Source organism: Scleropages formosus, chromosome 21, assembly GCF_900964775.1.
Source record: "Scleropages formosus chromosome 21, fSclFor1.1, whole genome shotgun sequence".
Lineage (NCBI taxonomy): Eukaryota > Metazoa > Chordata > Actinopteri > Osteoglossiformes > Osteoglossidae > Scleropages > Scleropages formosus.
The window spans coordinates 5,878,601-5,903,834 of NC_041826.1; the positions used below are offsets into that span (position 1 = coordinate 5,878,601).

Below are 25,234 nucleotides of genomic sequence, written 5' to 3' on the forward strand. Positions count from 1 at the left end.
AGAGAGAACCTGGAATGCTTTAGGTGCGCTGCTCCCCAAATGAAAAGCAGGTGACCCTCCCACGTGAGCGGAGAAGGACGGCGGGGGTCACATTCCTACCCCCCGGGAGAAAAGGAAGTCGAGTGATGTCGGGGCCCCCTTTCTTCCACTTCGCCGCTTTAATTGACCCCCCTCCATCGCGCAACATCGCTGTGCACTGCTGGCCTCTCTCGCACACAGGCCTAAGTGGAGCACCCCTGCTTCGGGAGGGACCACCGTTCATTGCGGGGCTCTTCTGCTCCGCACCTCCTCCTCTGCACAGCCAGCCAAAGAGGAACGGAGCGCCTTCGTGTGTTCTTGAGCTGCTGCAGCTTAGGTCCTGGCCCTCTCACCTCTGCCTTCTGGTTGCCAAACACATGCACTGCCATTTACTTGGTCTCTGTGTACGTGCGCGTGAATTAAAATGACTGAAAAAATTGTTGCCTATTAATTGAGTTACAAGGGGACTTGTGAAAAATATGACCTTTGCTGCGGTTCGAATCTTGCTCACTCAAGGAAGTGTTTCATTTAAAGGGGTCACGGGGAACCGGAGCCTACCCGGTAACACAGGGCGTAAGGCCGGAGGGGGAGGGGACACATCCGGGACGGGACGCCAGTCTGCCGCAAGGCACCCCAAGCAGGACTCGAACCCCAGACCCACTGGAGAGCAGGACCGTGGTCCAACCCACTGCGCCACCTCACCCCCTGTTTCATTTAAAGGTTTTCATAAAATTGTTGAAGCCAAGTAAGGTAGTATCAGAATGTATGAACCTGGGATGTGGCATATTTTCCTTGGGTAAATTTAAGGTAAAAATTAATTTGTGAAATGGGTGAGATCATACACTCTCAGCAGTAAACTCACTCACTCACACTCACACTCACACTCACACACACACACACACACACACACACACACACACACATTGGCTGAAGCCGCTTGTCCCGAGCGGGGTTGCGGCGAGCTGGAGCCTAACCCAGCAACACAGGGTGTAAGGCTGAAGGGGGAGGGGACACAACCAGGACGGGACGCCGGTCCATCACAATGCACCCCAAGCGGGACACAAACCCCAGACCCACCGGAGAGCAGGACCTGGCCAAACCCACTGCCCCACCACGCCCCCCTCAGCAGTAAACTATACATGCAAAAACAATGGCTCTGTTGCAGGCCGTCATCGTAGGCACCAATGGGCTTTGCACTGTCCCACACGCAGAAAATTTCTGGCAGTCTCTTACGCTAACATTATCAATGGCGGCACTTTGAGGGACCACAGGCCTTTGACTTGGGAAGTGGTGCTGGGAGGGATTTGCACTGCTGTGCCGTGTGGGTGTGTGGCCTGAATGATGGCGCGAGCCCAGTCAATTGGGGATTTAGTGGATGAGCTGTGTACGAGGTACAGGCGGGTTCTGTGGGGAGGGTTTGGGGGCTGTTCCCCAGGCACACAACCTTCAAAGCTGGAAAATGGGGAAGGAGAGTGGGGGTCAGCATGCGCCATGCCTGGCCAGCTCAGCAAACGCGTTGCCTAGGAGTGGATCCTGTAGACATGGGCAATGTGATGCCGTGCCAGGGATTTTCCATACCTCGCCGGAGCTACTAATCCCCTCGGATTCTTCAGCTTTGCCAGCAGCAAGGCCGAGCTTAGGTATCCGAGGGTGTCCGCTTCTGTAGGTAGACGAGAAGAGAATAGGCAAAGCTATTATTTCATAGGAGAATTCAGTTCGTGCCCAAACTCTCCTGGAGAACTTGGGTTAATGTCCTTACAGCTTCATGTCAAAAAGTACCAGCCCATATTGATGAGAAGAATGCTGGGTAAACGGATCGGCAGTAATGAATCTTCAGAGCTGGCCGTGCTACCTCACTGCCGCTAATCCAAATGTTTAGACGGTGTTGATTTTCCACATTCTCTGGCCGGTGCTGATAGCAGCTAATTAGATTCAGATGCTGGTGCGGGGTGGGGGGCAGCCTTTGATTTGTGGAAAGCATTATATTTACTGCACACATTCGTGAGGAGGTCAGTGCCTGTCAAGACTACAGGAAAGTTATCGCGGAATAACTAATGGAATTTTCTCCTCCATGATCGTGCTCATCATTGGCATCATCATTATAATCATCAATGTAGGTTTCGCTTTATTCCTGGATATATCATTGATACGTTTTTTCCTTGATCCTAGCCTCCAGCCAATTAGGAGGCAGTCTCTAACATTGTCTGGCTCCTTCATTAGTGGCCCAGAGGTCTCCTCTGCCATCTAAAATCCCATTATGGGTCAACATTAGCCATGCCTCCTTACCAAGGAGCAAAGGGGTTAATATGTGTGGTTTAGCCTAGGATTTGTATGTGACTGTGTGACTCCGAAAGAGCTCCTGAGTCGATTAAAGATGACACCGAGAAATTTGAGGAGGAAGATTCCTGTGAAAGACTTTGACTGCCAGACCAAGCTACCCAAGGGCGGACTTGCCTCTTCTGTCCTCTGCAGGACAGCTGGGATGTGGTGCTCTTGCCAGAGAGCCATTGTACCGCTGGTAGTTTGCAGTGGCTTAAGTTCTGGACTCAGAAGATAGCGGATTGCTTCCTGTACGCTGCCACTTCCATGCTTAATTATTTCACCTCCAGCACCCCGGTTCAGTTCCCGGAGGATAAACATGTCACAGGCTGTGTGAGATTATGCCTTGTTTTGCATAATTGCCCGCGCTCGTTGAAAAGTGTGTTTACACTGAAGGTTCAGTACCTCCATTGTTCGGTGTTCGCGTGGACTTGCGCTGGCTGCTGGAACACCTGATGTCCGGCTCTCGCTGAGCGAACGGGAACCCGAGCGGGGGCTCTAATGGAGCACGTTTTGTCGCGTGCGTCAGCTCCTGCACGCTTCCCTTGTTTCGGCACACGCTCTAACAGAAATGACTCTGCGGAAATGATAAATGATTGAACGCAAAAGGAAATCTTTGCTTCTTGCCTCCCAATCCAAAAGAACACATCTGCTCTCACCTAAGAAAAAGGAAGCTTGACAGAAGTTAAGACAGAAGATGTTATAATGTGGGAAGACATTTTAACAGTTATGAGCACCACATCAGAAAATTTTGCCCCTCTGCAACTCATTGTTCGGGGTTTTACGCCTTTGAAATCCAGCTTTGCTGGATAACTTTCAGTTAGCAGGATGGACGGATGTTCTTACAGGCTTTGATTTCCTGTGAAGTGGAAGTCTCAGCATTTGTTAATTTCTTTCCCTTGGTTTTTTTCTTTCAAAATGCCTTCATATGCGAGTTTCTTTGATTCTGCAGCAATATGTGCCATGTAAGTAGAAAATAACTTTATTACCTTCATTTGTGGTCTGTTGGGAATAGGCACCAGTTTTAATACAGTCTTTTGCAACTCGCCAAGTGCCTTCAAGAGCATTCCTATTAGTTTCTAGGATACCAGTTTCAGGTCACAGCTCGGCAAAAATTAATTCCAAACCTCCACCTGGACTTTATCTCTTTTCATCGTTCTCTCTCGCACTTTCGGATTATGGTTATTAATTCATTTGTGTGTCTATCAGTCAGCGACTCCCAGCCAATCTGTGACCTCCCAGTCATCTTCCTGCTTCAGGGAAGTCTTGGAAAAGCCTTCTTCAGTGATGACTCCCCCAGTGTTCCCTCCTTCCAACCCCCATCAGCCGTTTCCCCTTTCTAGGAGGTCGGGATGACATTTCGTGGGCTCCATGAGACCTGCAGCAAAGAGCTTGCAGCAGGCTATATGCCTGTGGATTTTGGGTCAGTGAAAGAGGAAGGAGAGGGAGGGGGGTGAGGTCACAGGTCAGGTGCCCTGCTGGGCCCTGTTTTGTGAGCTTCAGAATAGCATCCCTGTGAAAGAAAACACGTGCAGTAGAGCAGGCGACACCCCAGAGCGCGGTGTCCTTCCCAGCTAGGCGTGTATTTTGTGCCGGGGTGGTAAGGCTTTCTTTCGGCAGATGTGACTCACTGCAGAAAACGCAGAACTCTGCTTGTCCACTGACTTCCAGTGACTCAGACATATGCTCCGTGTCCCGAGAACACAGGATACTCCTGTTATCTCAGCTGGCTGGAAGGTACACATGTGATGCTCGAGCCAAGCCATCATAACCTGAGCCCAAAGGCAGAAACAGAGCACAACAGACATGCAGTCCACACACAGCGGTGGCAGGGTGTTACAGAGCACGCTGGGTGGGATTTTGCTCTCTTTTATTTACAGATAGCCAAAACAGTCGTGTTATGCTGCTTTTCTGGACAAAGTGCAGCACTTTTCCTTGTCCTTTCGAAGCCCTGAACGGGCCAGTGTCACCTTCTCATCTGTAGCTGAACTGACTGCCCCCTCAAATGAATTGAAATAAAATGTAATGCATCGAATAAATGGCTGATAGAAGCCATGCCAGGCTGACAGCTTGCTTCCCACTAATAGGCTGTTAACAGAAAACATTCTGTAAAGGAGCGTAAAACAGGTTTAAAATGGCATTTTACTGAAATATGTCAATTTACAAACTGCAGACTGTTTTGCTGTTGCATGTCTGTGTGTGTATGCTTGCTCTTATGGGGGGCATGATTGTTCCTGTGTGTGTGTGTGTGTGTGTGTGTGTGTGTGTGTGTGTGCTGGAGAGACAGATAGGCAGAGGGAAAACGGCTGAGGTGGGAGCATGCTGAAAGGCAGGGAACACCCCTGAATTAAAGACTCAGATGGATAAGGCACATTTCCCCTGTGGAGGGCTGTCGAGGGGATGTTCCTACAGTGAAGGAACATAGGCTCTCCAGGTGACCTTATGTTGCAGGAATGTCTCCTAGAGCCAGAAACACAAGACTGTTTGGTCCCAGAGCGCCTGCTCCTGCTGGAACCACACGATCCCAGCTAAGGGGCGACACCTCAGGGACTTTTAAACCACCACGGTCAGGCCTGCAGTCCTCTCGTTTCACTTTCAGGTCTTTCATTCCTCTTTATGACTATCTCTCAAACATAAATTAGTCAAATTCAGCTGCTTGCAGTATTTAAAAAAAAAAAAAAATCCCCCTGTGTTAAGCAAATGTAGAGTTTCTTTTCTGATAGCTTCTAGGAGCTGGAGTTTGAGTTTGGAGGACTTATTGTTGGGTTAAACTGTATGCAGTTTAGGCTTGAGGTTCCCCACCCTACAGGACCAGAAGCAGTGACACAGGCAGGATAAGGTAAGGTGGTACAGGAGTTCCGTTACTTACAAGTGAGGCTAATAACTGCAGTGAAGTCTTTGTGGGCTAAGCTGAAAGGCCTCACTATCGCTACTCTGCCTCCGAAGATGTATTTGCTCGTACACTGAACATCTGAGTACGTTCCACCACATGGACTGTCATTCCACTACACTCTTCTCAAGCCAGTACAGTCAGAGTAATGCTCTGTGATCTACACCCATCCAGCAGCATTCTGGGACTATTACATTAACTTATATTAGCAGACACACGGAATGAAAGCTACTTGCAGAGCTTACAATTCTCCATCTCAGCTCTTTCAGCCATTCAAGCGTGATTGCCCTTTTGTGTGCCTCTGATGTGCACAATGTCCCCACTTTAATGCTCATATTGTTGAAGCAATGCACTCCTCCACTACACCTTCAGGAACACTCAGCTAGCATCGCTACCATCATGTTTGGGCCCTCACGTGATGTGTTTCTGAAAACCCTGTACTATGCAGCGGAAATGGCTTATTGTGAGTGGCCTCCTGGCCCATTGTGAAGCCTTTCAACAACAAAGTGGGAGCAAGGCAGAGCAGCGTGGTGTATGATGTCCTGAGCTGGTCTCCCACATGCTTCTCATGACTGCATTCTGCATTCCCTGTTGATGGATGGAGCTGTTCTCATCATCTTCCTCCGTAGTAAATGACTGACCCTACTCATGACAGAAAGAGCTCAGAGTAGCCATGGCATCAAATAAGAACCGTGTTCCCTAATTAAACCCACACAACTGATGAGCCCCATAATAAGAGTGGCGTATAACCATGCTCACTCTTACAGCTTATTAGGGAGAAACAAGAACCATGTGTGGCCGGTTCAAGAACAATCAAGAGACTTTTCGAAAGTGACAGCTGGGAAGGGGGGAAAGGTTCTGCGGAGAGACTTGCAGCAGTTTTGATGACATTGTTTGTGTTTGTACTGTCATTTGCAACCAGCACTTTGTGCTTTTGATATTTGAGAATGGTAGATGTTTATTTTTCACTGAATATAGAGTTGTTGTGTTTGGGCTTTTTTTTAACTTTTAATCAGTCCTGTATGTTTTGCTGAAGGCTTTTGGTGTGACAATTTAATCCTTTATGATGTGGAAATAAGTAAAACAAATCCCTTTAAAATGTAGCCACTGTCATCCCTTGCTGGGTCACTCCCTGAACCCGGAATGCCCCTGGTAGCCACAAAGAGTCACACCCTCTTATAAATAATGGCGTGCTTTGATGCTATTCTCATTGTCTGTTCATCTCACCTAACTTCATGGGTTTTGCAGAACCACAGTCCAGTTTATGTAGGTTTTCTGATGGGAACTACACGTGGAAAGCGGCTGTCAGTGTGAACTATTTTGCACATGAGAAGCTGGCGGCAATACTTATAGCAGCTGGAGGTGGATTTTGAAGCAGGAGGGACCCCTGTATTTCTCACACACACACACACACACACACACACAGAGCGAATGTTTACACATAGCCAGCCAAACGGCTTGAACACACAGGGACTCTGGGGGTGGTGCACTCAAACGTGGTACATCAGAGTTCAAGCACTGGCTCCCTAGACACCCAGCAGGCAGGGGACAAGGGGCAGCTGGTAGTGTACTGGTTAGCGCTGCTGCCTTTGCGTCCAAAGGTCTCAGGTTTGATTCCCACATCCAGCTGTAATACTCTTGAGCAAGATACTTATGCTAAGTTGCTCCAGTAACATTGCCCATCTATATAAATAGATATCTAATTGTAGGTAGACTAACACTGTAAGTTGCTTTGGAGAAAAGCATCAGCTGAATGAATACATGTGTATGGTGCTAAAATGGTCCTTCATTGTTGTCAGGTCTGAGCTCACTGTCTCCTACTTTTGGCTGCATAGTCTTTGTGTGTAAGGGGAAGTGGGTGTGTAGGAATCTGTGTCAGGGAATTCTGGTTTTTCTTAGCTTCTCAGCAGGAGGCCATGTATACATGTGATGTGAGCTCTATGGTGGGAGCGGAGGAAAGGGTGCCATGTTTTCGACCTGCTTTTGTGCACCTCTGTACCCTAAGACTGGGGCATTAGCATGGTTGGCAGTGTGCAAGAAAAAAGACAGGCTTCCAAATGTATCTCCATGACAACAAGAGATTGCTTGAGACCCCCCCCCCCCCCACCCACAAGCAAACCCACCCCGTCATTGCTCTGCCCCCCTTAATTTAAATCCTGAGCATGTAGACCAACGAAATAATTTATAAAATCTGACCTGCTACAGTTAATTTTTTCAATGCCCAGAAATTATTTTATAATATTCATTGACTGTTCGAAATAAATGTCATTCAGTACAAGGTTCACGCTGCTAGAAGGCTAATAGCATTCTTTGTCAAGTGTGTTTGTTTTTTACTTCGTTGCAAAGATGATTAGACTCATAATGGCAAGCATTATACAGCATCTGTCTGCCAACATTGCAAATAATCATTTGCAGGAATAAAAACATGACCTCCCCCTGTGGACCCTCAGAAAGAAAAAAACAGCCTCCAGCTTGAGACGGGGGGTGGAATGAGGTATTCCAAACAGCTTTAGAGTGATCCACAGCCCCTTTCACGACCTGTTATAGCATTTGTGAATGAGAGAGCACATGGGCCTCTTTTTTGGGAGGAGGGGGCACCGTCTACCCGCCTCTCTCCATGATGTACGGTCTGAGATTGAGATGTTTTCCTTCCTGGTCCCCCCTTGCCTTTACGTCCTGCTTGGCTCGCCTGTGGGTAACAACAGGGAAGAAACTCAGAGGTGGCCAGGATTCTTGGATGGGCTGAAGGTGGTGTGCTGCTGGTGTCTCTGTGACAGGGCTGAGCTGGGGTTTTTGTCTCGGTGTGCAACTGGAAAGCCCTGGTCATGAAGCAAAGATGGGCATCTGTCATCTGTGATAATCATCTCAAGAAAAAATGTTGGGAAAGGGTCAAGTTTTGTTTAAATTCAATTCAGCTCACCTTCATTGTCATTATACAAATATAACAAAAGCGGATATAAAACAACAAGCAGGTAACAGCTGCAGGGCCAACGTGTCCATGAGTGCTGCCATCTAAAACTCTTTACTGTAAAACTCAAAAGCATGGTGTTGTTATGAATACATCTAAACCACGCGTGATCCCTTGGCCACACGAGAACTTTTGACCTTATTTATTAGAAAAACTGGGTCAACGAGTGGCCTTTGTTAGTGGCAGCACAAAGCACAATAACTATATGCTAGTTAGCTGTGGGCAGGAGCAGCTTTAGCAGCCAAGAGGACAAAATGCAACCTTGATGGATCCTGAAACTTTATGGGCAGTCTGAGTGATGTTTACTGTCCCAGTGAAGAATCAAAGTCCATTAACAAGCCATTTGTCCTCCATGGAGTGTATTGAAGTAAGGCTTGCTATTCACTGCACTGCAAAGACTTTTAAGATTTTCACAACTCAGTGACGATGGCAATAGATAAAAACAGTAAGTGGAGGGATGGAGGGACTGCTGGGGGGGAGGTGCACACAAAAAACCCAGTTAAATCAACCTTGCAGAAACAGACTTCGGTACTAGGACAAATTCTGCGGTGTTTATGGAACTGTGGTAGGAACTGCGGCAAAAATACTGGTTGGTCCACGTTCCTGTTGTAAGGATTGAGTTTGTCTTTTTTCCACCTTTTTTTCCACCATATTGTATAAGCAGTTGTGCATATGTAGAAAAGCTGCCCAGGATCCAAGACTGTGAGATCCAAAATACAACACAATATAATAAAGAACTGAAGTTGCAGCTTTTTTATCAGTTGTTTTCTGCGAAAAGGTAATTGGATTTTTTGTTTATTAAACCAATGACAGCGAAGCCTTACCACAGATGTCCAGATTTACTGCCGCATAAACAAAGCACATCACTGTTGGACACGGACTCCGAAGGAAGGAAAGACAGGAGGAAAAGGATCTCATATGGAAAGCCAGCTTCTCTGTGGGTGACCAGTCTACGCTGCAGCTCCATCTTGGAGAGCCATGAGGTCACATGGCACGGTTAATTGTTTAAGGTTAACCAGATTAGCCTGATCTCGTTAGGGTCTGGTTAGATGAAGCCTGCAATGAGAATGAAAGAATGGCTGTCTCGTTGCTGTTGTACTGCCATGCGTCACGGCACAGTGGTTTCCAAGGTCACACATGATCCCTTTGGGGTTTCCTCAGAGTGCTGATGAAAGGAAAATTGCATTTCAAAACATATAATTGGCAGGGATGTGTTTTTTTTTTTATACTGGGTATTATCATTTTGCTGGATTAGGTAAGGATTCAACAAACTTCAGAGCGTGGAGAAACTAAACATTGTCTTGTGGTGCAAATCCAGCACATGTTTTGAACCCATAAGAACAAGGACACTAGTCTCCTGTCAGCTGTGTCTGAGCTCCTGTGTTCTGATCTTCGAGCCATGCTTTGGGTCCAGCAGAGGCTTCACACTGAGCTATTCCTCCATCAAATGCCCTTGCCATTGTTTTTCATCTCTCATTCCATCTCTTGGGGGTTGGAGTGCACCGACCACATGTCAAGAGGAGCTTCGAGCCCATAGCCACAATAATAAGAAAACTCCATGTAAGGAAGATCGCTTATTCTGCTTTCACAGCCTGAGAAATATAAACAAGCTCTAACCAGATAATCCTCTATCTCCCAGCCCTCCAGAACTCCACAGTTGATGTCATGCCTATTGAAGTGTATGTGGGCAGATATAAAGTGAAGAAGGCACAGTGTCCTCTGGCCCATGGGACATTTTGCACGCACGTGCCCTGAAGTGGCAAATCACTCATAGGAAACAGTCCATAGTCTCTGGAGGTGGCAGAAGGCCAAAAGGCTGGGCGGCTGGGTAAACACAGAGAGGAAGCGAAGCGACAGCCACAGTTTTTGTGGATGTCTGTTACGGAGAGTGTGGGAGAGCAGGAGGTGTGCAGAGAGAAAACAGTACATGCTCTTGCTGCGGAAAGCAGACAGCAGGCAGCTTCACTAGTAATGTACCTCCCGCAGCGTGAAACCAGACATCAAACAGCAGCAGCAGAAGCAGACAGACTTATGGCAAAGACAAGAACTACGGTGTTTTTTTTCACAGGAGCTGTTTCAGTTTGAAGTCATTTCCCTTGGGTTGCAAAGTGCACCTGTAAATGAAGGAATTTAGATTGTGCTGTGTCATTTAAACAGTAGCCTGGTAATGATGGAATGTACAAGACTCTTTCATATCCTGGTTTTTCTGGATGACTGGGGTGTCCTATAGATCTCAGGATGCTCAGTCTCAGTTACAGACTTTATATTCGTCTTACGAAACTTTGCGCTACTATCATTTTTGCTCTCATTGGTACCAGAATGTAATATGCTGATTGTGTGCCCCGTGTCTTTCTGTATGCTTATGTCTAAGTAGGTAGGCCCTTTTACGTGTGAGACGTGGTTGGAGCATGCAGTTTAGATCACCTTGTTGCATGATTCAGAATATGAACTTTGTCCTGGAGGGCTTATGTACTGCTGCTGGGCAAAATTGAAAACACATTGAATTACTGTAGAAAAGAAGCCAGCTCTGGGCAGAGCTGCATCGTGTGTTTTCCCAGTACTTTAAATTAGAGCTTTTAAATAAAATGGCTTTGGAGTGATGTCATTCTCTGGTATAACACCGCTTCAGCTTTAGCCGTGGATTCCATGTATTTCCACATGTTTGTTAAATTAAACTTACTCAGAGATATGGCCACATCCAGTACACAACCTCATGGGATTCCTTTTGCCCAATGTGCTCTGTAAGCCTGTTTTACCTCGACTCTCGATCGTTGTCCTTCAGCCAGACTAATTCATTATTTCAGAACTGAACAGTTTTGGCTTAAAGGAGTGCAGATGGTGGGATGGTGACTTGGAGTGTCTGCGGTGTTTGTGCTCATTACTCCTTCCACTTCTCTCACCCCACAGCCGGAGGAGTTCGAAGCGGTCCACTCTCACACCTTCCGGCTGAAGACGTTCAAGAAGGCCAAGAACTGCGGGGTGTGCAAGCAGGTGGTCAGCAAGGAGGGACTCGTCTGCCGAGGTGAGCAGGCACCAAAGCGTCCGGGTTGTACTGCTGTCTCAATCTCCCAGATATGTTGCGATTATTTCATTTCGCTTGAAATCATTTGCAATGAATGCAAGCGTTGCCCTCCCAGCTTTCTATCAACCAATAAATATACCATCCAACCATCCATACATCCATCCATCCATCCATTGTCAGCAACCACTTCTTCGAAGCGGGGTCGCGGCGAGCTGGAGCCTCACCCGGCAATACAGGGCACAAGGCCACAAGGGGGAGGGGACACACCCAGGATGGGACACCAGTCTGTCGCAAGGCAGCCAAAGCAGGGCTCGAACCTCAGACCATACAAATACTAATACTCCTTAAATGCCGTGCAGGCCACTGGAACAGTGTTAAGCCCCAGATATTTTGTATCAAACACAGTACCCCCAAAATGTTCTGCCGGCAGGAAGGCCTGCTCCAGCGCCCCAGCAACACGGTCTGCGACCCTGGCCAGGCAACTTGTTTGGGCTGGCACCATCCGTGGAAAAGGCCGCCACGGGAAGTGTGTCTCATCGCAGCTAATGCAAACATAGGCACATCCGCCCACTTGGTCCCTCTTGCTCTGGAGTTTGCTGATTTTCCCCAAAACTATGACACTTTATTGCCTTTTCCATTGTAATCAGCCATTTTATACTCATATGAAGAGGAAACTATGAGCCATTAAAGTAACGTATTCGCTATCCAGTGAAATTAAACCTCATTTTTAAGCATTGCCTGAATGGCTTTGCCTTTATTACTCTTGCTCAAGATGAAGCACAGCAGAGTGCAGTACAGTTCCCTTGTAATTATTGTGATAGGTGCAAAGTAACCTACCAAGTGGAAAAAAAAAAAAAGAAAAACTCAGTGCTGTTTGTACTAGGTGTTTGCCATTCTGGATGTTTTTTTGCAGGAATATTATAACTGCCACTTATGAATGAGCAGATGCCGCAGTGCTTCACGGTGGATACAGAGGCGCTCTGCACACACTTCAAACTGTGCAATCTCTGCAGTTACAACAAGGCAACGGCTTTAGTACCGCATGAATGCCGTAGCAGATGTATCACTGTTATAATTTGGCATACAGTCGGTGAAAGGCTGCATCACATAGCAGGCGTTGCTGCATGGGCCACACCGAGCAGCTGTATGGCGCGTTGTGTCCATTGCATAGCCTGTCAGACATAAACTCTGCAAGCCCACCCAGCTGCTCACTTGCGGAAGCGACTAATGACCAAAATTGTCCTGATGAACAGTAAATGCCTTTATCAAGCAGACAGTGAGCTTGGACAAACTAACTCAAAGAAGGAATATTTTTCTTTTAAGTTGTCATCCAAGAATATGTAAGTTGTATCATACCTCATTTAAATGATATCTTGTTGCCCGACTTTTAATGTTTAAACAAATTAGCTTATATTTACGTAAGCCAGAATCAATGGGCCAACATGTAGCATCGCGGTTAAAGTCTTGAATGATCGGAGTTGAAATCCCAGCTCGTGCTGTAGTACCCTTGAGGAAGGTACTTACCTTGAACTGATACTGTAAAAATGACCCTTCAGCAAAATAAGGTAAATATTTTAAAGCGCTTATTGCCGCCTGCCTGTCGGACATATCTGCATGGATGTCTGATCACCCCCTCCAGCTCAACCTCTCCAAAACAGAGATTCTTCACCTCCCAGCTGGCCTGTCCTCCTCCTGTCATGATCTATCGATCAAACTGGACAACTCACTCATTTCGCCTACCTCCTCGGCTAAGAGCCTGGGAGTAACGACTGACTCGAGTCTGTCTTTCTCTCAGCACATCGAAGCCACAACCCTGTCTGCAGATACATCCTGCATAATATTCGTAGGATCCGTCCCTACCTCACAACTGACTCTGCCCAGCTACTTGTCCGGGCCATGGTGACATCCCGTCTGGATACTGCAACTCTCTTCTGTCTGGCCTTCCTGCTACTTCCATCAAACGTATACAACTGATAAAGAATGCTGCTGCACGAGTTGTGTTTGATTTCCCAAAGCGTTCCCACATATCTCCTCTTCTCATTTCTCTGCACTGGCTTCCTATAGCTGCCCGAATCAAATTCAAGACCCTGATTATTGTCTACAAATGCAGCAATAGAACTGCTCCCAGCTATTTACAAGACTTGATCAACCGATACTCCCCAACCAGACCCCTTCTGCTCACTTGGTGGTCCCGCACACAAAAGGTAAAATACAGAGGTTCTCAGTTCTGGCTCCGTTGTGGTGGAATGACCTTCCCCTCTCTCTCGGAACTGCTGAAACTCTGTCTACATTCAAGAAGGGTCTGAAAACTCACATTTTCCAGACTCACTTCGCCCAAGATCTCTCCAGCTCATGTATGGTGTAAATGTTCATACGCCGTAACTTCATGAGCGTACCCAGATAAGCCTTTATACAGCCGCTGTTCCGGCATTGTATGTGATTTTGTGTTTCTTCTTATTATTATCAAAAAAAGAAAAAAATTTGGCAGGAGGTTATCAGGATTCATCCATCCTGCGTTTTATGTACCTACTTGAGTGATGAACATCAGTGCTTCAAGTGGAAAGTAACAAACTAGGTTTCCTTAAGAATCACATGTCTGCAGCCATGTCTCTTTCTCTTAATGCAGTGCATAAATTGTATTTTTGCTGAGATGTACATTGCTTTGGACAAAGCGTCTGCTAAATGAATAAATGTGAATGTTTAAAATTGTAATGTGATTTGGAGAACATGTATGCTAAATTACATACACATTTGCTGATACCGCTTGTCCCAAGGAGGGTTGCAACGAGCCAGAGCCTAACCCAGCAACACAGGGGGTAAGGTTAGAGGGGGAGGGGACATACCCAGGACAGGATGCCAGTCTGCCACAAGGCACCTCAAGGGGGACTCAAACCCCAGACCCATCAGAGAGCAAGACCCGGCCAAGCCCGCTGCGCCACCTCGCCGCCACACCCCCCTTTATGCTAAATCAATAAAGAATAGTAATATAGTTTATAACATTTATTCATTTAGGTGATGTGTTTCTCCAAAGCAACTCACAATGTTAATCCACCAACACTTATTTACCCATTTATACAGCTGGGTAATTTTCACTGGAGCAATTTAGGTTAACTACCTTGCTCAAGGGTACTACAACTGGAAGTGAGATTTAAACATGCAACTTCTGGGTCCGAAGGCAGCGGTTCTAACCACTACAGTACTTTTGCTGAGATGTACATCGCTTTAGACAAAAGCGCCTGCTAAATGAATAAATGTAAATGTAAACGTACGGTATAAGCTGCCCCCGCATTAATAAGGAGTATGTTTAAGATTAGTGTTGGGAACTCATATTAATAACAAGTTAGTTCTATGGAAAAGGGTGATGTATTGTTTACTTCCACTGAAACAGTCCTCCGAACAACACTTTAAAATGTTGAGTAACGATAATTTCAAGGGTACTGGACATCTACGGTGGCCATTTGTCACAGACAGGAGAAACAAGACCACAGCACGTCCTGCGCAGGGCTGTTAACCCAATCTGCAGTGTCCATAGAGGACACCTAGATGACTTTTTGCTCAATGACATCGCTGCAGCGACATATAATCAATCAGCCACCAGCAGAGCAGAACTTCATTAGCTAATCCCCTTCAATGAGGGAAATCACAGTGATGGACAGTCTGGGGGGCTTGAGCTCCCCTGTGCTCCAGAGGGAGGGCGGCTAATCGAGTTACTTCAACCAGCCACCGCGGAACACCTGACGGTGATGCATTTCAGCTTTCAGAACCAGTTCTCTGTTGGACAGCTCCCCAATCACTCACCCAGTAAGTCCACCTGTCAGTGGCTGCATGCGTTCCGTTTTATAACAGCTCTCAGGTAAATTAGACATCTGTTGCTTCCCATTGTACAGCTCTTTTTGACGGCCTCTATAATAACTTTCTGGCTCCGTGGACGGAGGCCAGTGCTGGAGAGGCGCTTGCAGGCATGCAGCGCTGGCAGCCCTCATAAAAAAGAAAGCGTTCAGCTGCTATCAGCAACTGCCCTATCGCTTTAGCTGCAGAACACAGCTTTGTGCAGACTTGTTCTACTTTTATATTTATTCTTTTAGCTGATGCTTTTCTCCAAGGCTGTTCATAATGTTAGGCTACTTACAGTGATTTTCCCATTTACACAACTTGCTCATTTTTATTGGAGTAACTTAAGGTATGTACCTTGCTTACGGGTACTGCAGCAAGAGATGGGATTCAGATGTGAGTCCTTCGAGACCAAAGGCATCCGGGTTGCCGTGTGTTCAAGGTATCGTCTAGTAAACATTTGACTACAGTGGTGAGAATGTGAAAAGCTGGTCTCCGAACTAGTTGGTTTTTTGTAAGCAGCAGCAGGAGGGTTGTGTGCTCACTATAAATCTAAGTCTTATATCCTTAGGCTCTTAGACATGCACTTCTGTTGTTTCAGCATGGTATAGCCTTGGACAAGGCAACGGATATGTCCTTCTTTCCAACAGCCAATAGCAACATTGTCTTTTTGGAATTGAAAAAGTAACTTCTTAGTATATATCAGATGAAACACAGCCCAAGCCAACTGAAACTACAAAAGAGGAAAATAAAACAATAGGAATAACAGAAAAATGGAGAGAAAGAATGCTCCGGGGGGGCGTGGTGGTGCAGCGGCGCAGTGAGCTTAGCCAGGTCCTGCTCTCTGGTGGGTCTGGGGTTCGAGTCCTGCTTGGAATGCCTCGCGGCGGACTGGCGTTCCATCCTGGGTGTGTCCGCTCCCCCTCCGGCCTTGCACCCTGTGCTGCCGCATTAGGCTCCGGTTTGCCGCGACACCACTTGGGGTAAGCAGCTTCTGTGAGTGAGTTAGTGAGTATGCTGAGTGATTTATGAAAACATACAGACTAACAGTATTAGAGAAATGCTAAGCAGATAGGGAAGAAGAAAAGACAAAGAAAAAGATGCATAGACAGAGAGAAAAGGGTAGGGGAGGGAAAAGAAAAATAAGAATGGGGGAGTACAAGCAGAAGTAAATAAATGACAAGCAAAACTTGGGATAGTACAATGTATTGAATGTCATTATCGAGATTCAAAAGAAGTGCAAGTGAGACTCAGGGAAAGTGGCTAACATAAAAGAGGGGGAGAAAAAAGATGGGGCAAACCAGATGTGTATCTGTCAGCGTCAACAATCCAGTTTGACTTAAATTCAAAGCGGTCCCTTTTCGAAAGCGGCAGCGCTGAACTCATTTGTTCCGCCAAGCTGCCGGTACCGCCATTTGATAACGGGAGCCGAACGCTAACGGGCGTGTTGTTGGCGTTCCGTTGGCGGAGCGCGCGACGGCGGCATGCCTCTCGGCAACGCCGGGCTGTCACACGGGCCAGCCGCATCGCATCTCGGGCGCCTTTTGAAGGGCTTGGCAGCGCTGGCGATGTTAAAATTAGCAGTGCTGCATTATCCTAGATAAAGGAGCGCCACGGAAAAGCAGCGCGATCGCACCGAGCAAACAGGCTGAAAGTGGGACACCTGGCCTGGCTTGAGCGCGACTGTCTCCAGACAGAAGGAGCCATGTAGGACCAGCCCCACCCTGGCGCCTCATTTTGGGGGATCTGATGGGGGCGAAGCTTGTTCACCTGAATTCCCGGTCGTGTCCCTCCCTCAGCCCTCTGCTCATATCATTCCCAGCACCCGGCCATAAAAATGGGAAACTTCCAGCCGGGAACATGCTCCAGACAGCTGCTCCTACCACCAAGAGCCAGGGGCTTAGTGGGGATATTGAGTCACGCCAACGTCTTCCCTGTGAGAAAGCAGGGTTAAAGGCTTAAAACGCCGATGGATGACGTGGGCGACCGCCTAACAAAAGCAACTGATCCCTCATTTCAAAGGGACTTCCTTCCAGAAGAGACGTCAGTGCCCGTGTCCCGGGGACAGACCCCACCTGCATTTACCATGTTTACAGGCAGGGTCGCCTTTATGAGGAGTACAAAGCGAACAATGGAGGCTTACTCGCAGACAGAGCCTGGCCTCATTCGGCAGGGCGCTATGGGAGCGATGGTAGACCCGCCGTCGGCTTCCTAACGTTTCACCAAAATGTGTGCGTGAGCGTCCCGAAGGTATGAAAGGGGGAAAACCTCAAACAGGACCACACACCAGTAACATAAATCCATGAGTCAAACCGTATCTTACAATCCGTGTTTGGCAGCGACGTCGGTGCAGGAACACGTAGCTGGCAAAACACACTAATAGGAGAATTGATAGGTGGGTGCGGTTGTCGGTTAGAGGTGCGCTCGAGGTTTTGGTTGCTCAGAAGGGGCGAACGATCTGGGCGGCGGAGTGCAGAGCGCTGACTGTCGTTTTCCATCCCGAGGCCGTCACGTGCGCTCCCCCAGCACCTGCCGCTCGGTCAGGAAGCAGTGACAATAGGAGCGCCTTCCGATGACGCAGTCCGGTGCCCACGTGGCTGAGAACCTTTCCACATTGGGAAAGGGGACGTAGCGCCACGGACACTGGGCTCGTATCCCCCAAGGCTGGAGCTGCTCCGGATTGAGTCTCTGTTTGGGCTCTTCTCCCTCCATCGCAGCTGTTTTTGGTCCACGCAGAAGAGCGGCACAGAGCCGTAACGCGACGCAGCAGCGTTCAGACCCATGACTCACAGCGGGTGTAACCACGAGCACGGATGGATTCTCGGCGCTCTGTTTTGATGGCACCGTAGATTGTTTTAGCCCATATAAACAATGACGAACCAGTCTGTGGAAACTTCCCAGGGTGCAGGCAGCATGAGGTCTCAGGATGAATTACACCTCGAAACTGCCTCTTTACCAGGATTCTATTATAATCCAGTTCTCCCTCAACAGGCTTAGCTGTTTTGCCTCCCCACTAATCGGTAGCGTCTCCTGAATCCTGTTATGTGTGGCCTCTAGGCTCACCGCGGTACAAGTGGGCGGCAGCACTCAGGGTGATGGGGGATGCGGATGGGTGGGGTGCAAAGCCCGAAATGAGATGTACATGGAGTCTGTTAGTAATCAGCTCATTTCTCAGCACATGACCGGTGACATCATACATAAAGACACACGAAAGCAGTGCGCACACACACACACACACACACACACACACACACACACACTCCGATACAGACACATGTTATTATGCAAAAGTAATTATACCAGCTCTATTAAATGTCCCAGAGAGCTCTCTCTCCATAGTGGCAGGATTTATTATTCAGATTAGAGGAACAGATTGACGTTTTTGCCAATCACCATTTTGACGGTGATGAATCGGCTTCGCCTCGTGTCCGATGCAGTTATCTTTCTTTGCCTAATCATGTTACCCTGGCCGTCACTGATTTAGGGACCACGGCCCAGCCGCCCATCAGCCGGGCAAAAGCGATGGGGGAATGTTTAACTGCGTCGTTCGTGTTATACTCTTCACTTCACTGCTGCCATGTGCCGGAGAGTCAGAATCACATTTCTCGCTTGTGTTGCTATAACACAGGATCCTGCAACCAGCCATGAGCTCCACTATGCTGTGCAACAGTGCCAGCATTTTCACACTAGCACAGCAGTGCCACCTACTGGAGACCCCCACACACACATTGTCTGAGCCGCTTGTCCTTCACGGGGTCATGGGGAGCCAGAGCCTAACCCGGCAACACAGGGCACAGGGCTGGAGGGGGAGGGGACACACCCAGGACGGGATGCCAGGCTGTCGCAGGGCACCCCAAGCGGAACTCGAACCCCAGACCCACCGGAGAGCAGGACCTGGTCCAACCCGCTGTGCCACCATGCCCCTCACCACCAAACACACACTCACACACACACACACGCGCCCCCTCACCACCAAACATCTTTTTTTAATTTATTTCAAATAAATTAATAATAATAATAATAATAATAATAATAATAATAATGGCTTCCTGCAAAACTCTTTCACTGCTAGAGTAGCTAAAACTGAAAGTACATATTTAGAACATGCTATGGGTTTTGTTTATTGCAGTATGATGGACAGACATAGAGCGACAGCATAGATTTCTTCCGGGCTGGTGCTTATTTGTGAGGCATAAAACATCAAAACAGAATCATATTTATAACATAATGTTTTAGTCAACTATTGGCCCAGATTCATTGACTAAATATAGACAGAAATGTTCATAAATCACAAAAATAAGAGTTGAACTGTAATTTTTGTGGTTTTGAGATAAGTTTTTTCCTGTTGTTCTTTCATATCGGGATCCCTGTGCTGCATTCCTGCAGGGAGGACATAGTTGTGCAGAGCCTTTTCAGCTGAGCTTTATTTCAGGTTTCAGTGTTTTTGTCTCCTAGTTGACCCTGTTTACTGCAGTAAGCGATAAAGCTGAACTCATCAGGATGTCTGTCATTTCATGCCTCCCTTTTCCATTTGCCGCTAATGATGTGACTCGGTGATGTCCCTCATGAAGGTAGGGTCCAGATTTGCTTCAACGCAAGGGTAGTGAATGAAGTTGAACTGGATGACATCCTGATTTGCTGCAGCCTCTATTTTTTTGGCTGTTGTTTACATGGCACCAGGTACCACCGTGGTTAATGTTTTTGCCTTGGGGCTTGAAGGTCCTAGGTTTAAATCCCCCTCCTGCTGTAGTACTGCAGAGCAAGGTGATTACCGTGAACTGCCCCAGTAAAAATGACCCGATACTCTCCAAATGTCTAAATCAGTGTGGTGTTCCTTTGGAGGAAAGTGTCAGCGAAATTAATAATTATGTATGGGTCTCAGTGTCGGTGCCCGCTGTGTGGCGGGTCTGGGGTTCGAGTCCCGCTTGGGATGCCTTGCAGTGGACTGGCATCCCGTCCTGAGTGTGTCCCCTCCTCCTCCAACCTTGTGTCCTGTGTTGCCAGGTTAGGCTCCGGTTTGCCGCGACCCCGCTTGGGACAAGCGGTTTCAGATGGTCTGTGTGTGTGTGTGTGTGTGTGTGTGTGTGTGTGCCTTCTGTGTGTAAAGTCAGGTTGGGATAGATTTCAATTGCTCTGTTTGGTCATGAGGGGGCAGCGGAGTACAGACAGTGCATTAGACATGCAGCACAAATCAGTGGCACTCAGTCCACATTACTCACAGTCACTGCGTTCTACGACTCAGCAGGTCAAAGAGTTGTCTTCTGTTTGGAAACTGAGCATAGTATTCCCCTGTTTAATTGTTTAAATCGCAGTTTGGGGTAGGGAGGAGGTCGTGTTCCGGTTAGGGCTCTTGCTTTACATTCTGACGGTGTCTCGTCTGAATCCAACTCCTGCTGTAATACTCGTAATCAAGGTACTTACCATGTAAGAATATCAGTGGGAAAATCAGTTTGAACTTGAATATCTCACACTGGAAGTTGCCTCGGACAGGGGTGTAAGCCAAATAAAGGTTAATAATACTTGAACTGTGAAGAGTGTGCGGCTTTCTCGGTTTCTGGAAGGTTAAAGATTAATTAAGGCGCTGCCCAAAGTGCTCGCGTTCGTCCGCTCCGCATCGCCGCAGGACGCATTCCTTCCCGCTCCTGTACGGTAGAGGTTTCTGAAGTCACTTCCACCGTGAACTGCTGTGACTTCTGGGCTCGTGAAGGTGTTCCTCCAGGGTTGCGACATTGCCGCAGGGTGAGCCAGCTGTTTGCTGCTGGGTGGGTGGTACTGTGGTCTGGAGGGCGTGCGCCACTAATGAGGCTGCGAAGCAGAGATCGCACCCGTCTCCACGACTCCAGCCTGGACCTGGTCCCTTTGCACGGGCGGCGGAGGGCACTTATCAGACCCCGCAGAGCCAGATGCCGCCCACATGTGCGCGCTCTGGAAATGAACATCAGATGAGCTGCTAATTGGCTGGATCCTCCTCGGCATCCATAGTCGTAAACACGAGCGAGTCACAGGGCCGGGGTGTGCATAAGCTTCTCAGCAGAGCAAATAAGTGACAAACAATGATCTGTGCTCCTATTCACATGGTTTAGTTTCTTAACAGACCTTTTCTTCCCAAACAGGTTTTGAACATTGGAGAGTGTGTTACTCATTTATGCATCTGGATAAATTACTTACATTATGGATAAATTGCCGATGCTTTTCAGTTTCACTGTGTGTTGGAAGTGAGTCGGTCCTTCTGGGGGGATTTCTGTACGCGAGGCCTTTTTCTCAGAAGTAAACTCTTTTAATCGCTACTGTAACATGAGCTGGATTTACTCTGGTAGTTTACAGTGGAATCGGCCATTCTGTTTTTTTTTTTTTTTTTTCTTTTATTAAGTTAAGTTAGGATATTTAATGAAGTGCCCTGCAAAGATTGCTGACTAAACAGGTGTCCAGCTGGATGGTTGGACTGAACCGGAGTAGTCTGGGACCTTCTGCATGGATCGAGCCGCAGACCTGCTGGACGTTCCATCGGTGCTGGCGTTGGGAATCCTGGGATGCTTTGCTTAGGGTCATTCGATGTCATTCGACGGTCGCTAAGTGAGCAGGGTTCACTCCCTCAGCGGGTGCAGTGAAGGATGCTGCCTTCTGAGAGTTGTGCAACAACGTGTGTGATGTGAGGAGCGTGATCCCTGGCTAGTGCGGCCCGTCCCGAGAGCCCACTGTCCGCCGCATCTGGCCGAGGAACTGCTGCTCTGACCCCCCCCGCCCCCGTTTAGCACATTCCAGTAGTCCTGAGTCAGAGCGAATCCAGCACTCTGCTCCTGAAACGTGCCCCAGCGCCCTGCCTGCCTGCCTGCCTGCCTCCCACCCCCATTCCCGCTCTGTTTATGCATGGAGGGCTGCATTTCCTAACAAGGCAAAGCCTGATCGAGGCAGCGGGCCATACTCTCGCACCCGCTTTGGCGCTCCCTCTCCTTGTTCTGCGCACGCCGCTTGCGGATGCCGGAGGGAGTGCGATCATTGTCTCGGAGATTTCTGCGGGGAAGGGTGCTCTCCTCTTTTCTTTGTCCACAGAATTCAGTGTTCAGCACCTCCCTTTTGCAGGGGGGTCAGTGTTCAGCTCCTGTGGGCTCTGGAGCGCGTGTCTGTGCCCCGTCAAGGGGCAACCTTGACTTGAACCCATCCTGGGGCAGCGACCACTGTGTGTTTATCTGTGCATTATGACAAATTGCCATCTAGCTGATTGTTTAGCCCAGGCTCTGACCTGGGAGGGGCGGCTGTGGAAATAATTCCTCTTTCTGTCACTCTTGTGGGTACGATAGTGTCTCAGCCTAAGGAAAATGTCAAGGATATGGTAAGAGAATCGAGTCTGATGGGAGTGTTCGGTGTGGGTTCTGCCTTTGGTTGACTATTAATAGCTTAGAGGTGGAAGCTGACAAATAACTAAATAAATACAGTAAATAAGTTGGGGGAAGGGCATATTTTGCGTGTTATTTAGGAACAATATGTGACTGCTAGTTTATTTATAACACTTAATTGGTATAGAAGTGACACCCTTGATCAAGTTTTAAGGCTCTTTTCACCAGATGTTGAAATTTAATTATAATGAAAATGTTTACTGTGATTAAATAATATATGTAAATATTACTGATGAGTATATTATAATGCTGGGGAGTATTATGCATCTGCATGCATGGTCACTCTTGGTTGGGGAAACCACTCTTGTAAGCCTTGTGTGTTGACATTCACTTTGAACGGAACAAGCAGTGGTTCGGAGCTAGGGAACAGTGTGCCGGGAGCTTTACCCCGGTCAGCCCTGTTGCAAAGGAGCACTGAGAGGAGAAGTGACCAGAAATACAACTCTGGGAAACGGGAGCGCCTGCTTTCATCAGGGAGTGCCGAACGGATGCCGTGTGCTGGGCCCCCGGTGGGCCGGCCCCTCCCACGTGGTTCGAATGTAGGGCCGCTGCAGCAGAACAGTGCGCCCACTGTGTGCCGGGGTACCTGTGTGGGCCGGGTGGGGCGAGGGGCCGAGGAAAGGGGAGGCGAATCTGTCCCGCACAATCCTACCTCTCTCCCTGGAGTGAGAAACAGCCAGCAGGTAGCTCTGCCTCTCAAGGGGCCTGTTGAGGCGTGGGCAGGAGAGAGGGCCGGTGGGGGCTGGGGGTGCTCGGCCAACAGAATGAAGCCTTCAGGAGCCTTTTGAATGGCTTTTGAGGGGAGCACAATGCTTCACCACGTTTCAGGCCGCCCTGAATGCTCAGGTTTCAAAGTGTACCGGCAATCGTGGTGATCTGGCAGTAGGGCTACGGGCACAGCGAGGGTCTCCAACGGCGGCAGCCCAGCCCCTCTTGAGCTGGGAGTACGAGTGACCCCCAGTAAATTTTGTTATACAGGTCCCTGGACTCGACTGTACATCACTTTCTATGTTTCCATCTCCTTTACTCCTCCATGTATTTTTAATGGAATCATTAAAACTATTGGAGGTCCTAAAACTGTAACACTTACTAAATTTACTTTTTTCTTGTCCCCACAGTGTGCCGGTTGACATGCCATAAGAAATGCGAAGTGAAGGTAGGCACTGTTTTCTTTTGATTTTCGTACAGTTTTTCATACAGTTACAACAGTATTCCTTCTCTATTCCTACTCCTTGCCGATTCCTTGTCCCGGACCCCCAGCATCCCAGCGGGGACATGTCCCCGTGCTGTTGTCCAGGCTATGCTCAGATTCATCAGGTGCAAAGCTGCTGCAGAGATCTCATCACATGAACACATTTACATTTTATATATTTAAATATGATTATAGAGTAGATGCAAGGGGGCTGTGGTGGCACGGTGGGTTTGGCCAGCTCCTGCTGTGCGGTGGGTCTAGGGTTCAAGCTCTGCTTGAGGGTCCCTGCGGCAGACTGGTGTCCCATCGAGGATGTGTCCCCTCCTCCCTCGTCCTTGCGCCCTGTGCTGCTGGGTAAGGCCTTGGCTCACCGCAGCCCCACTGGGAGCAAGCAGTTGTAGATGTTGGTTAGTTAGTGGATGCTTTCCTCCAAAGCAGCTTACATTTTGTTGGCACACTAACTGTGATTTATTCATTTATACAGCAAGGTAATTTTTAAAATATCAATTCAGGTTAAGTACCTCGGTCAAGGGTACTAAAGCAGGAACTGTGACTGGAACCTGGGTCCTTTGAGTGCAAGGTCTAACCACTACTGTATCTGCTGTTACATGGAGACTGCAAATATGCACTGCTGATGTTGTGAAGCTTTAGCTTGCAAATTTTTTTACTGAACTGATGAGAGATCACAAGTGATCAATATCTGTTAATGAAATGACAGACCCAGTGTTTGGCATCAAAAGATACCGGGATCAGGGGTCATGGAGGGGCTTTGGCAACCTGGCATTTCTCCAGCAATTCCAACACAACTTATCAAAAAGGAAGTCTTGCGCTGATAGCCTTGGGCTGGTTGTCTGCAAGACACATAATTCATGCTGGATATTAGTGCGCCCGCAATCTGTGAAATTCTCGGGAATGTCAAAACAAATGTTCACTGTCATCGCACTTGTTTGCTTTGGCCGGGCCTGTAGTGGTGGGGCTCACCCCTGCTAAACATAAACCCGCCCTTCTCCTGCTCGGTCCTTACATGAGAGGCTTGTTTTTGAAGGACCCTTGAGAGAGAACAAAAATAGGATGGCAGTGGGGACAGGGTGAGGTACCTTTTTACTACGCGAGTGTGGCTAGAGGCCCGAATTGGATCGCTCTCCCCCATCTGGCAACCATTACAGGAACAGCGAGTGGGCCATACAGGGTAGTTAGGGATACCTATTGCCCCCATCTATCCCCAACCCCCAACAGCACTCACAGGAAATTCCAGGGGTGCGAGCCGCGAGGTGGCTCAGCAAACAGTGTGCGGGGTCCGTCGCCTCCTGCGGGCTGCCAGGCGTACTGCCAGACCCTGCTTTGAAAAAAAACTGCAGAAAAATTCATGATTAATAAAAAAAAATACTGCAGGCTATATGCACCAGAGCCTCACCCAGCCTCAACCGTCCCCCCATCAGGGACCTCCGTTACTCCGAACCAAAGTGTGAGGTGCGGTAAATGTACGTCCGCGCACGGGAAGTCCAGCACAGGGAAAACGCCGACTGAATTGGGAAATCTAGCGAAACGCGAGGCTGCAAACAAGAAGGACTAAAACGTGAAAGGATGAGCACTACTTAAA

The 25,234-nt window shown here is 48.1% G+C and overlaps 1 protein-coding gene across 5 annotated transcripts in view; it reads left to right on the forward strand.

Annotated features, from left to right (window-relative positions):
- LOC108924275 (tensin-like) overlaps positions 1–25,234 on the forward strand; it is a 144,671-nt gene that overhangs the window by 26,544 nt on the left and 92,893 nt on the right. For all 5 annotated transcript variants that reach the window (XM_018735530.2, XM_018735526.2, XM_018735528.2 and 2 more), the window contains exons 2-3: positions 11,103–11,217; positions 23,561–23,598. In XM_018735530.2, coding sequence (XP_018591046.1) covers positions 11,103–11,217; positions 23,561–23,598 — 153 coding nt within the window. The remainder of the gene's footprint in view (positions 1–11,102; positions 11,218–23,560; positions 23,599–25,234) is intronic.